A 14,820-nucleotide genomic window follows, 5' to 3' on the forward strand; every position below is an offset into this window, starting at 1 on the left:
TAGACATATTAATTCCAGGTTTCTATGAAGCTTTGAGTACTCCTTGGCTTTTAGTCTACTCCTCTTATGAATGACACCTGGTCTTGGCTGATTTGTAATGAAATGATGTTCTTTGAATCTTCACATTATGCGTCTTTGGAGGAACATTCAGAAGTTCAGAAATGCAGCTGTAAACCAATACCATTAGTATGTTTTGCAACAGTAACACTTTTTGCTTTTACCAATCATATCACTCTGTTAAACACTTTTTACAGACTCCCTTTTATCAGTTAATATTAAACCAGCTAATACTGATTTACTCATGACAGGGGGAATGCTTTCTAAATACTAACATAACTCAGTAATTTAGGTTTCTGGGTTTTTGTGCCTTTATTGCACATGTTTTTCTTCACATGTTCAATTCTCTGTGTCATTCTAGTTTTTTTTTTTTTACCCACAACTTCATTTCTAGACTCATTTTCTTTGATTTCTTTGGATGTGTGGTTTATTTGGGTTTTTGCTAAAACCTGATGTAAATGTTATTCCAATTGGCCGATTAGAGATATATTTAGACTGAGAAAAACGTCGACATATTCAATACTTATTTTACCCGATGTATTCTGGCATCCAAGCTGTGAACTCTGTGTAGTAATTAATCTTTTGTGTGTTGCTGAAATCAAAACATTTCTGTAAACGGCGCAGATTGAAATAAAGAGTATTACTTCTCCTGCTGGACTACATTTCCCTTGTCAGTGTGGGCGTAAATGAAGGCGGAGACAGACCAGCGCGTTTGGGTTCTTCCGTAGGGCTGTTTTTTCTGTAGTTGTAGCAAACCAACGAAGAGATCGCTGTTGATCGGTAGGAACAAGAACTTGTAATGAACGATCTTAAAAAGAATCTGAATTTGCATGAGATTTTTGTGTTTTTGTACCGATTCTGTGTTTTCTTTCACTTAACTTTGTCGCACGTCCTATCGAGTAGATAAAAAAAAAAAACATGTTGGTTTCCACATGTCGGGCGCTAAAAAAACGTTTTTATGCTGTTGATCCACACATTTTTTTGTGTGTTTTGTGTCTTTATCGGGGCGTCCTGAACAATGTGTTATTTAGTAAACATACCTATTAAGTTAAACTCTGAAAAAAAAAAAAAAAGCCACATCACAAGTGCAGTTTTTATTTCTATCTTTCTTAATTAACCTGTCAGTCTATAATATTCTGCTCTGCTTGTTCATGTTCAGCCTTATTGACTGTTTCCATAATTAGCATGCAGGGACACCCCCGCTCTCTCAGGCACAAACACTTGAAGAAGTGGTGTGACTCGAACAGCTGCACAGACTAAATCAGCAATTCTTTCTTTCCCCCTCCCCACGTCTGATAATGAATCAGCTGAAATGACAGATATAAGCTCACTGTAAACAAACAAGTGAGACCAAAAGGGACTGTATTAGAAAACACTTTTTTAGTGTCATCTGAGCAACAGGTTTTGAATGACTTATTTTTATTGGTGCTAGGTTGTGTATAAATAAAGTTACTGTAAAAAACAAAATGGGTTCTGCTTTCATGGAATCTATTTAAATTAGCGAATAAATTGCCTAATTGGTTAAATATTTACTAAAGGTCTATGTTTTCCAAAGACGTGTTGATCAAACCTTCCAGCATAAAACGTTCTCCTCTGTGGAGTTTAATAAGTGTGGAGAAGTCTTTAATGACGACAATCTTTACTGTGATATTTCACCTGAGATTTGCATTTGTTTTGTAGGCATGTGTCTTTACATATTTCAGTTAATACTAGATGGGGCTCACTGAGAATATTTATTTTTTTCTGTTTTCTGGAGCTTGTGTGGATCTCTAAGGACCTCTGTGAAAACTGAAGGAAAACGTTTGCTGTCAGACTGAATGAAATTAGTTTGACAGATGGCAAATTAACAAACAATATACAGTGCCTTACGAAAGTGTATACATATTGCTTGAATCTTTGCACATTTTGTCAGATTGCAACCACAATTTACAATGTATTAAGTGATAGACCAACAGGAAGTAGTGCATAATTGTAATGTGGAAGGAAAACGATAGATATTTTTCAAAACGTTTTACAAAATAAAATCTGAAAAGTATGTTTCGCATGCATTTGTAGACTGACCTTCAATGTGCTTTGATCTAAACCACTCTATTGCAGCTTTGACTGTTTGCTTTGCTTCATTTTCCTGCTGGAAGGCGAATCTCCACCCCAGTCCCAAGTTTTTTGCAGCTTCTAACAGGTTTTTCTTCAGGTTTGACCTTCATTTAGCTTCATCCATTTTCCCCTCAACACTGAGAAGCTTCCCTGTCCCATCAGCATCCTGCTGCCACCACCACGCATCCCTGTGGAGATCATTAATGTTTCTGCCCACAAATAAGTTCAATTTTGGTTTTCATCTCACCAGAGCAGCTTCTTCCATGTTTGCTGTTGACCCTGCATGGCTTATTGACAACTGCCAACATGGGCTTTTTATGGCTTTGATTCAATAATAATTTCCATAATGGCCAGATTGCACAAATTCATCGTTGCTGTGTCACCATATTCCTCCATGTGAGCTGGGGATCTCTGCAGCACCTCCTGAGTTAACATGGGCCTTTTGGCTGCTTTCTGATTAATCCTCTATTTGCTTGGCTTTTTAAAAAACCACAATTTTCTTTTTTCCCATTTCATAGCTATGCACAATACTTTGTGTTGGTCATTCACATAAAATCCCAATAAACGTCATCGTCATTTTTACTGTTGCAAGGCAGTGTAACCTGGACTTTTTTAATACTCTCGATCTGTTGGCAGCACAGAAGAGTTAGTCTTAGAGCTCCTTTGTGCTTTCATATCCAGTGTGTTCTGATTAACTAAGTGTGTCAAATTTAATTATTCAAGAGATGTTGCTGTTAACTTGCAGTGAGCAACAGTATTGTCTGCATGAAACTGATAATGGGAATTTTTCAGTTTTTCCCTTTACTCGTTGCTTATGTTGTCACATTTGAATGGAATAATCCAGGTAGTGTTCAGTTTGGTTCATTGGGAGGGATAGAGCACAGCGTTCAGTATTCTTATCTTGTCTCATTGGCATTTTCAGAGGTTTAAGGCTAAAATCCTCCTTTTCTGCTGCCTTAAACTTCTTTCCATGCACATGAGTTTTCTTTCAATTGAATCCATGTGTTAAAATTACCTTCAGGAACATCTACTTAGTCTCTTTTGGGCCAATTGGTCAAAGACTTGTTTTGTTAAATCTCAAACACATCTTTAAAGTTTACATCCTGGCAGCCTAATGCCTTTAAGTGCTGTGAAATCACTTTGTTTAGCAAGGCAGAGCATGAAGTGTTTTACAGGCTTTGAATCAGTATTAAAGCAAAGGTGTAGAACATGTTTTGTGTGCTTCAGATTTTTCCTGGATTTCCTAGATGATTACGTTTTTTTTAAAACTCTCTTATCTTGTTTCTCTGACACACTACAAACAGACGTGACTCTCTGCTCAACATTTTTGATGATCTGCACAACATCACCTCAGGGATTTGGCCGCTGAACCACACAAGCCATGTACCAAGTGGTGCCAGGCGGTGCTGGTGGCACAATTACAGATGTTATCCCCAAGCTGAAACACACCAAGGACACGCGACCCTTGGTTGGAGCTGGAGTCATCGGTCTGTTACTGGTCATCGCAGCCGTGACTGCCTGGTGTTATTACATTGCCTCGCTGCGCAAAGCTGAGCTGCTGAAGACTCAACTGCTAGATCTCAATAAGGATGGCTACATCATCCGCAACCAGGGAGGCTCTATTGTCTTCAGAATGGATTTCAGGTTGCCCATTTTTACACATGATTTTTTTTTATGTGTGTGTATGTATATATACATATAACTCTAATATAAGACTAATTTAAAGAAGGACTTAATACACAAATGTTACATTATGGCCTACATGGTCTTGGAGGAGATTGCTAACGTGTCATTTGTTAAGTAGACATGCTGACACCTTGTACAAAGAGAGTAAGCCACAAAAAGTATTTGCTAGGAAAACTGTTCACATTGTGCTATATCCAAGCCTAAAATCAGAAAGGAGAGCAGAAGTAAAAAGTGTGGTAGAAAATGGTGCACAAGCCGTGGGCATAATTGCAGCTTTGAGAAGACTGTGAATCAAGGGCCATTCAAAAGTTTGTGGGAGGTTCACTAGACCTTAGTTGTGATCTGAGTCACAGTTTAGTGAGCCACCACACACATGATTTCAGACACACTTGCAGAGAGTCATGAAATTGGCAAGTGATATATTTCAAGTGTTTATCTTTGTTTATTTTGATGACTGTGTCTTACAGCTAATGTCAATACAAAAGTCAGACATTAGGATACCAATAAAAAGAATTTTATTACAGAAATGTCAGACTACGGAAAATTATCTCCATGTACTGTACAAGATATGCACTGAGTACTTGGTTGAACTGAATATTATGTTTTCACTAGCTATGAGCCATAATCATCAAAATTGACAGAGATAAAAGCTTGAAATACATGAATCTATACAATAAGAGTTTCACATTTTGAAATAATTTACTGATATTAACTAACTCTAATGATCTTATTTATTCAGATATAATGAGGTGTTTGTGTCATCAACAAAGACTGAAAATGTCATTATTTTTAAATCTTGACAGATCAGGGACCCTGGACTTGGACTCCTGCTCCAAAGAGGAGGAAATTCTTCGTTGTGGACGGACCACTGACAGAAAGCTTAAGTTTTTTATAAAGACAGTGCGACCCAAAGACACTGTGCAGTGCTACCGTGTGCGTTGGGAAGAACTAGTCCCTGACATTCCTGTTGAGCATGCCATGACCTACAAGTTTGCGCACTGGTACGGTGGTGCAGTTTCAGCAATTCAGCACTGGCCTATTTCTCTTTCAGGCCAACAGGCTCCCAAACCCTTTGTCACAAGCGACATCTACTCAAACCGTGATGAATTTGGTGGAATCCTGGAGAGCTACTGGTTGTCATCCAACGCTACTGCCATCAAGATCAACAACTCTGTTCCTTTTCACCTCGGCTGGAATGACACAGAGAAAACCATGTACTTTCAAGCAAGGTACCATGATACCCCTTTCAAGCCAAACCTGGGGGAGGCTCCTTGTGCTGAACTGAGCTACAGAGTCTGCGTGGGTTCGGATGTTACATCCATACACAAGTACATGGTCCGGAGATACTTTAACAAACCATACAAAGTGCCTGCCAAAGTCATGTTTGAGCATCCTCTTTGGTCAACTTGGGCTTTACATAAGCGTGACATCGATCAAGAAAAGCTCCTGACGTATGCTGCCAACATTCGCAAGTATAGCTTTAACTGTAGTCACCTGGAGCTAGATGACCGCTATACAAAGCACTATGGAGATTTTGAGTTTGACCCAGTTAAGTTCCCTAATGCATCTGAAATGTTCCAAAAGTTAAAATCGGATGGATTTTTGGTTTCTCTCTGGATTCATCCCTTTGTTAACTATGACTCGGAGAACTTCCATAACCTGGTAGAGAGAGGGTTGTTCGTCCGAGAGCCAACAGGCCGGCTGCCTGCGTTGGTGCACTGGTGGAATGGCATTGGTGGAATTTTGGACTTCACCAACCCTGAGGCCCGTGATTGGTTTGCCTCCCAGTTACGTTCACTGCGCTCAAAGTATGGGGTGTCCTCTTTTAAATTTGACGCAGGGGAGACAAACTACTTACCCTGGAAATTTAGTACAAAGGATCACATTCGCGACCCAAGTTTTTTCACAAGGCGTTACACAGAGATGGCTCTTCATTACAACGACCGCGCTGAGCTGCGCAGTGGTTACCAGTCCCAGAACATATCCTGCTTCTTCAGGCCAATTGATAGAGATTCTGTGTGGGGTTATGAGCTGGGCCTCAAATCTCTTATCCCCACAGTGCTCACCATCAGCATTCTTGGGTATCAGTTCATCCTGCCAGACATGATCGGGGGGAACGCCTACCTGAACCACACAAGCGGAGAAAGAGCATTACCTGATAAAGAGCTCTACATCCGCTGGCTGGAGCTGTCTGCCTTCATGCCTTCCATGCAGTTTTCTATTCCACCATGGGAATACGGCAATGAGGTCGTGGAAATTGCTCGGAAATACACAGCCATTCACGAAAGTATTGTGGCGCCGCGGGTCCTTGAGCTGGCAGGTGAGGTTTTGGACACCGGGGACCCAATCATACGTCCACTGTGGTGGATTGCCACAGGTGATGAGACGGCCTATAAAATTGATTCCCAGTTCCTGATTGGGGATGACCTAATGGTAGCTCCAGTTTTAGAGCCTGGAAAGCAAGAACGAGACATCTACCTACCCGCCGGGCACTGGAGAAGCTACAAGGGGGAAAGATTTGACATCAAAGAAGCTTTGCACCTCACAGACTATCCTGTGGACCTGGATGAAATTGCCTACTTTGTTTGGGTTTAGCAAGAAAGAAAATGAAAAACTGGATTATCTCATGCTCCTATTTCCCTTCTTTTGTGCCTTTCAAAAGGATTCATACACCTTGAACTTTTCCATATTTTGTCACTCCATAAGCACAAACCTCTATGTATTTTGATAGGATTTTATGTGATGGGGCAACACAAAGTATTGCTTAATTCTAGGGTGGAAGCAGAAAGATACCTGGTTTTGAAATATTTTCCTGCAGCTGCAAGTCTATTTTTTGTTTTGTTTTGCAGCTGCAAGTCTGATGGGGAATGTCTTTGTCTGCTTTGCACATTTAGAGACTGAAATGTTTCCCCATTCATCTTTGCTAAGTAGCTCAGTAAGATTGAAAGTAGAGCGTCTTGCCACAGATTCTCATTTGGATTTAGGTCTGGACATTGACTGGGTCATTTCAAGACATGAATATCTAAACCATTCTATTATAGCACTGGTTTTATGTTTAAGGCAGTGTCCTGCTGGAGGGTGAACTCCAGTCTCAAGTCGTTTGCAGCCTCTAACAGGTTTTCTTCCTGTATGGCCTTGTATTTTGCTTCATCCACATGACCTTCAACTCTGACCACCTTCCCAGTCCCTGCTAAAAAAAAACGGCCTCATCCCTTAATGCTAGGAATAACATTTCACAAAGTTTCGTTTTAATCTCATCTGACTAACACACCTTCTTCCATATGTTTTCTGCATGTCCTACATAACTTAAAACTGCCGACATTAGGTCAGGTTACTTTTTTCAACAATGACTTTCTTCCTGCCACTCTTCCATACAGGCCAAATTTTAAAGTGCATGGCATTTTTATGACAATTTGAACAACTGAGCTTTTGATCTGTACAGCTCCTTCATTTACCACAAAATTATTGGCTGCTTCCGCTTGGGATATTGTTTTATAACCTAAACCTGCAATAAACTTCACAAAACGTTCTCCCTGACCTTTCTGCTGTGTTCTGTGGTCTTCCTGATGCTGTTCGTTTACTAATGTTCTCTAACAAACCGCTGAGGTCTTCACAGAACTGGATTTATACCGAGATTGAATTAGATACACATTGTCTCTCTTCAAGTAACTTCTTAAGGCAATAGTTAATAGTTGCCCTGGATTTTCTTAAGGGACATTAGTGTAAAGGGGGTGCAAGAAAACCTTTTTAGATTTATGAAATATCTTGAAAGCCATGTATGTTTCTCCTTGCTCTTCACAATTACTTTGTGGTATGTCACGTAAATCCCAGAAAATGGCATTATAATTTGTGGTTGTAATGTGACAAAATGTGAAAAGGTTCAAGGGGTTCGGCTAGTTAGGCACTGTACATGTTTGGCAGTTGACATTGTGTGAAATGTAAGATTTATCATCTTTAAACTAGCTGTATATATGAATTTAACTCAGACATGTGACATTGCAGCAGATATTCAAAACTTTTTTTTTTTTTTTGCTTTTTAGCTTTTTGAAACTACACATTTTTGCCATATTCTTTAGCATTTGCCAGGCTTTTCGAGCAGTATCTTTGAGAAATCTATACCTTTAGCCAGTAATGACCATTTTAAGCCACTGTGCCTTTCAAAGAGCACATGTAGCAAAAAAACTCAGAATGCATTAAAATAACTACAGGTCCTTCTCAAAATATTAGCATATTGTGATAAAGTTCATTATTTTCCATAATGTCATGATGAAAATTTAACATTCACATATTTTAGATTCATTGCACACTAACTGAAATATTTCAGGTCTTTTATTGTCTTAATACGGATGATTTTGCATACAGCTCATGAAAACCCAAAATTCCTATCTCACAAAATTAGCATATCATTAAAAGGGTCTCTAAACGAGCTATGAACCTAATCATCTGAATCAACGAGTTAACTCTAAACACCTGCAAAAGATTCCTGAGGCCTTTAAAACTCCCAGCCTGGTTCATCACTCAAAACCCCAATCATGGGTAAGACTGCCGACCTGACTGCTGTCCAGAAGGCCACTATTGACACCCTCAAGCAAGAGGGTAAGACACAGAAAGACATTTCTGAACGAATAGGCTGTTCCCAGAGTGCTGTATCAAGGCACCTCTGTGGGAAGGAAAAAGTGTGGCAGAAAACGCTGCACAACGAGAAGAGGTGACCGGACCCTGAGGAAGATTGTGGAGAAGGGCCGATTCCAGACCTTGGCGGACCTGCGGAAGCAGTGGACTGAGTCTGGAGTAGAAACATCCAGAGCCACCGTGCACAGGCGTGTGCAGGAAATGGGCTACAGGTGCTGCATTCCCCAGGTCAAGCCACTTTTGAACCAGAAACAGCGGCAGAAGCGCCTGACCTGGGCTACAGAGAAGCAGCACTGGACTGTTGCTCAGTGGTCCAAAGTACTTTTTTCGGATGAAAGCAAATTCTGCATGTCATTCAGAAATCAAGGTGCCAGAGTCTGGAGGAAGACTGGGGAGAAGGAAATGCCAAAATGCCAGAAGTCCAGTGTCAAGTACCCACAGTCAGTGATGGTCTGGGGTGCCGTGTCAGCTGCTGGTGTTGGTCCACTGTGTTTTATCAAGGGCAGGGTCAATGCAGCTAGCTATCAGGAGATTTTGGAGCACTTCATGCTTCCATCTGCTGAAAAGCTTTATGGAGATGAAGATTTCATTTTTCAGCATGACCTGGCACCTGCTCACAGTGCCAAAACCACTGGTAAATGGTTTACTGACCATGGTATCACTGTGCTCAATTGGCCTGCCAACTCTCCTGACCTGAAACCCATAGAGAATCTGTGGGATATTGTGAAGAGAACGTTGAGAGACTCAAGACCCAACACTCTGGATGAGCTAAAGGCCGCTATCGAAGCATCCTGGGCCTCCATAAGACCTCAGCAGTGCCACAGGCTGATTGCCTCCATGCCACACCGCATTGAAGCAGTCATTTCTGCCAAAGGATTCCCGACCAAGTATTGAGTGCATAACTGTACATGATTATTTGAAGGTTGACGTTTTTTGTATTAAAAACACTTTTCTTTTATTGGTCGGATGAAATATGCTAATTTTGTGAGATAGGAATTTTGGGTTTTCATGAGCTGTATGCCAAAATCATCCGTATTAAGACAATAAAAGACCTGAAATATTTCAGTTAGTGTGCAATGAATCTAAAATATGTGAATGTTAAATTTTCATCATGACATTATGGAAAATAATGAACTTTATCACAATATGCTAATATTTTGAGAAGGACCTGTATATGATCTCAAGCTTATAAAATAAGCAGACAGCGAGCAGATTTTAGTTATTTAATTAGGGTAGCTTCAAGTCTTAAACATTCGGTAAAGAGTTGTTTGTCATAGAGCCTTTTTATAAGTGCCATTAAGCAGATTGTTGTCTACATGACGATATCCTGCTCTCCTGTGATTAATGACTGCTCTTCTCGTCACTGTTGATACTTATCAGAAAGCCAGGTTTAACGCTTCAGTTATCAGGACTAGAAGCTGGAGGTTTAACCATTACATTGCTCATATTTATGTGGAACATAGTGCCTTGTAACTTGTTTTAGCCAAGAAGAAGTTGTTTTTTTTACAGAGTTTTAAATATTTAATGCTGTTCCTCAGGTCTCTGCTTGCTCAGGCTGAGTCGTGTTAAAGGTGTCCAACTCTCATTAGTGCTGTGTAGGCTTTCAAATGGCTAGTAATGTTATGATGAAAAATATACAGACTGCCACTCATAGAATACTAAGTGTTTATGCAACTTTTTCCAAACAATGTTCAACATAATAAAATAATTGATACTTATAACTTTTAATGGGAACTTCTAACTTTTAAGGTCAATGGTGTAGCTGACTTAGACTGGCACACCAAATGGTACTCTTTTGTCTTATGTTTTTAATGCAAATGTTTTCCTAATATGAATCTAATAATCTTATTAATGCATTGGTGTTACTGATAGGATACCCCTCTATGAGATCAATAAATCCTTCTTTGAATATTTCCCAATATCTTAAACAATTGTCTTGATAATTCTGTAATACTGTGGGGCATACTGTTGAAAAATGTGCATGTTATGTTCCTCCCTGATTACTTACTACGTTGCTACAAGCTGGTTTCCTCCCCATAGTTTTAGATCGTGGTACATCACATTTTGCAATATCAGCTGTGTATTTTGATAACTAGAAATGGAAACGGATATTGATCATTTCATGCAGTGCTGGGCAACAAACCGGATTCCTTCATCTGATATCTCAAATGTTAAACGAAGGAATCTGTTTCATCTGACATCTTGAATGAATATCCAGGAACCACTCTCCAACAATATTTCTGCAGTCAAGTGCCAATTTGATTGGTGCTTCACATATGCAGACATACATGACATTGCATATTTCAGAGTCCTTTAGGTTTAACTTTTTTATCTATGTTGATGAATTCTTGTTCTTTTTTGAATCTGGAATAAAAATACGACATTGAAACTTAAGCCATTGACGCCGCCCACTCCCCTTTGACCTAATGTGCCTTTGATCCATAAAGTGGTGCTAACCTGACTTGAGCCTTCAACTTGCTGCTGCTGCACTGACCTCAGTGGATTTTGTTTCTGTCCTTTGACATCTTGTCAAGAAAACATCTCTACTTATTATTAGCAGCTCTTACTAAGAATTTGTGCCAAGCTCATCTCTGACTATTTCTGTCTTATGGCTAGACTGACTGGTCTAGCTATTTATTTCCTTTTGGTTCTTTCACCTCAGTGGGTGCCTTTATGTTTTATTTTCTAAAATTGTACACATTTGGATGTAACTAAGGGCTGCATTCGTTTTGTTGTAATTTTTACTAATGAATTAAAGGAATTATGGGACAGTTGTTTTTGCTTGCATTTAATCTAAAATGTACAGGTTTTATCAGAAGTACGTTGTTTTACAGGTGCATCTCAAAAAATAGAAAAAAAAGTAAATGTTTTTGAGTGATGTAATTCAAAAAGTGATCTATTTTATTTTTTAGTAGTTTTTTTTAATGATTTTTGGTTAAAACTAAGAAATTCAGAACCCAAACAAATTCAGTTTATTATAAAATCAGAATATCCCTTAGATGATTATAGTTTTTTGAAACAGAAATGTTGTTTTATTAACAATTATGTCCATATACTATACATGGTGCACTTCAATACAATTGGAATATTAAAAAGTAAATTTATTTCTTTAATAAATTCAGAAAGTGACACTCATACAGTATTTAGATCCATTGCACACTGAATCTGATATACACAGTATTGATGACTTTTCACTCATCTGCCTGCATATACATAGGAACTTGACTGATATTCTTAATTCATAGGCTTTCATATGATGATCCAAATTTCTAGAAAAAACAGCTTCAGCTCCTCTGTGAAGGCTTTCCACAGGAATTAGATGTGTCTAGGGGCACTTTTTATCATTCTTCTACAAGCACATATGTGAGGTCAAACACTGATGTATAAAAATAACTGGCTCATGGTCTACGTTTTAAGTTATCCCAAAGGCATTCAGGTCAGGACATTGTGGCAGCCAGTAAAGTTTCTACCTTGCTTTATGCAATCTTGAACATGATGGGGGGTGGCAATCTCCAAACTGTTCCCACAAACTTGGGAGTATGAAATTATCCCAGATGTCTTTATATGCTAGGGCATTAAGAGTTTCTTTCACTGCAACTGCCCAACTCCTCAAAAACAGTCCCAAACTATCAGCTCCTCTGCACAACACTTTACTCTTGTCACAATGCAATCAGGTAAGCACTGTTCTCATGGTAACAACCAATCAGACTCATCCATTTGATTACCAGACAGAAAAGACTTATCACAGACAACACATCTCCATTGCTCTAAAGTCCAAAGGCAGTGTGCTTGACATCACTGCATCTAACACTTTGCATGGCACTTGGTGATGTACGGCTTGGAAGAACAGCCTTGATTGTGCTCAGTCATGGAGACCCATTCCATGAAGCTATCTTTGCACTGTTCTTGAGCTAACCTCAAAACTACATGGCGTTTTCTAGGTCTGTGGTTACTGACTGCAGAAAGTTGGTGCCTTCTGTGCCCTGAGCTCAGCATATGCTGACTCCATTCTGTGATTTTTACATGACCTGCAACTTTACTCATTCTTTGATACAATACCAACAACAGCTGACTGTAACATTTAGTAGTGAGGAAATGTAATGACTGGATACATCATCATGTTGGAATACACTGAACTGACAACAAACCATACTTTCACAAATGTTTGTAGAAGCAGTCTAGGTTCTTAATTTTACCTGTGGCTGCTGAATTTATTGGAACACATGAGTCAAACTAACTGGAGGGGGAAGTGATTACTTCGGGTGACATAGTGTATGCCAAATCTTTTATTTATGATTATTATATCTATCCTCCAAAAGCAACCCAAAATTTGGTTTCTCAAAACATTTTTTATTTGAATTGAATATTACATCAGACCAATAAAAACTTTATTTTAAGTCAGAAATATTATGTACATCTTATGGTCTAAACAAACATTGGGATGACTGCGGACTTTATACTGATTTGGCAGTGTGCTGTTTCCAAGCATCCAAGTACACCTGAAAAAATTTGAATATGGTAAAAAAGTTCAATATTTTATATCACTCATTTTAGAAAGTGAAATTCATATATAGATATAGATTACACAAAGAGTGGAATATTTCAAGTCAGCCTGTATTTTTTGGTAATTTTTATTATTGCTTACAGAAAATAAAATCACAAATTCAACGTCTCAGTAAAAGTAGAAGTTTTTGAAAAAAGTAATGGACCATTCATAGAAAGTTGAGTGGAAGGAAAAAGTGTGGTAGACAAAAGTGCACTAGCAACAGGGATAACTGCAGCTTTGAGAGGTTTCTCGAGCAAAATCCATTCAGAAATTTAGGGGAGCTTCACAAGGACTGGTCTAAGGCTGGAGTCAATGTATTAAAAACCAGTCTGCACAAACAAATCTTACACATGGGCCACAAATGTTGCATTCCTCTTGTCAAGCCACTCCTGAACTAAGTATATTTTGGGGTTTCATTTGCTGTTAGCCATCATCATAAAAAATAAATAAACGCTTGAATTATGTCCCTCTATGTGGAAAGAATCTATATGACCCAACTGAATTACAGAAATAATATAACCTTTTGATGACATTGTAATTTACTGAAATGCACCTGTTTTCATAGTTTGTACATATTCACAGACATATTCACAGACAAAATAAGCAATTTAGGTTTCAACACTGACCCCTGTAGGACTTCACAACACGCTGCTTAAATTGTGATATTGATTTACATTACCATAACATAAGCACGTAAATACAAATAAAAAAAATGACCAGTGGACATGAAGTTTATATCAGCCAGCCGCCCTTGCAATCACTGAGCCATTAACCACCTATAACCTGTCTTGTGTCTGCAAGACATGAAAAATAATGAGCCAATTGGTCCGATATTGAAAGAGACGCCCTTGAGGGACTTCTCCAACTTTTTTTCATACCAGAGTCATCATGGGGCAATAATGACAAGGTGATGAAACAATAATGCAGTCTTTGTTGAGATCAATAAATCATCTGGTGGTTCATGATGTGAGGCCAGAGAGCAAGCGAGATAAAAGAGTATGACCAGACACCATGAATTAAGAAGAAAGGGATACACTTAGAGGCTGTTGCAACAATATTTCTTGGTTACGTCATTAAACTTGGTTGTTGTTCAAGAGTTCAAACAGTCTGGCATCTCCATTACTCAAATCTGTAGTCAAGTCAATATTTCATATGTTTATTTATTCCATTTTGCAGGGCTGGGATATGGTTTAGAACTAGTTCACTTTATCTGCAGATGCCTTCAGAATTGATCTTGACTTGCAGCCTGTGTGGGGAGGACATACATTCATTGATTAGCTGTCTGTGTGCTGCTGGGATCAATATTATTTTTTGGTGTGCTTTCTGCAGTCGCATTGTTTGCTTCTGTCCATCTTTTCACAGGCAGAGCAAATAATTTATGTAGGATCAAAGTTTCTGTGTGGACTGCGAGAATTGCTTAAAAAGAGAGATTTTGGTTTAAACTAATTACGTTTGATAAGGTCCACTTGAATCTTTTCAAAGTATGTTAAACATTGACTGCAAAAGATTAATATTTTTTTTGTTTACAGTAGCTACATTTTGTTAAATGCTCAAATTTTAATTATTTTACCTTTGAGTTTCTAAATTTTCAAAACTACACAATAAAATATGAAGCTAAAAATAAGTTTTGGTGTCCTTTGATCTTGCAGAGCCTCAGCTGCCCAGCAGGGTGCAGTGTAGATTCACTCATTGATAGTTTGGTTGGCATTTCAGTGGACAGCAACCCAGATGTTGTCCACACACAAACTCTTGCACGCACACAGATGCTCTCGCCAAGCAGGACACATAACTGGCAGAGCCCTTCC

At 38.8% G+C, this 14,820-nt stretch overlaps 1 protein-coding gene across 2 annotated transcripts; it reads left to right on the forward strand.

Annotated features, from left to right (window-relative positions):
* Window positions 1–750: 750 nt before the first annotated feature.
* Window positions 751–7,374, forward strand: myorg (myogenesis regulating glycosidase (putative)). Of its 2 annotated transcripts, XM_047346538.1 has the most exons (4): window positions 794–837; window positions 2,155–2,248; window positions 3,456–3,795; window positions 4,641–7,374. In XM_047346538.1, the coding sequence occupies exons 3-4, from the start codon at window positions 3,533–3,535 to the stop codon at window positions 6,430–6,432; spliced, it is 2,055 nt and encodes a 684-aa protein (XP_047202494.1). In that variant the 5' UTR covers window positions 794–837; window positions 2,155–2,248; window positions 3,456–3,532; the 3' UTR covers window positions 6,433–7,374. The 2 variants fall into 2 exon arrangements, with proteins under 2 accessions (XP_047202495.1, XP_047202494.1); XM_047346539.1 differs by lacking the exon at window positions 2,155–2,248 and having other exon boundaries at window positions 751–837.
* Window positions 7,375–14,820: the final 7,446 nt, after the last annotated feature.

Source organism: Girardinichthys multiradiatus, chromosome 20 (genome assembly GCF_021462225.1).
Source record: "Girardinichthys multiradiatus isolate DD_20200921_A chromosome 20, DD_fGirMul_XY1, whole genome shotgun sequence".
NCBI classification, from domain to species: domain Eukaryota; kingdom Metazoa; phylum Chordata; class Actinopteri; order Cyprinodontiformes; family Goodeidae; genus Girardinichthys; species Girardinichthys multiradiatus.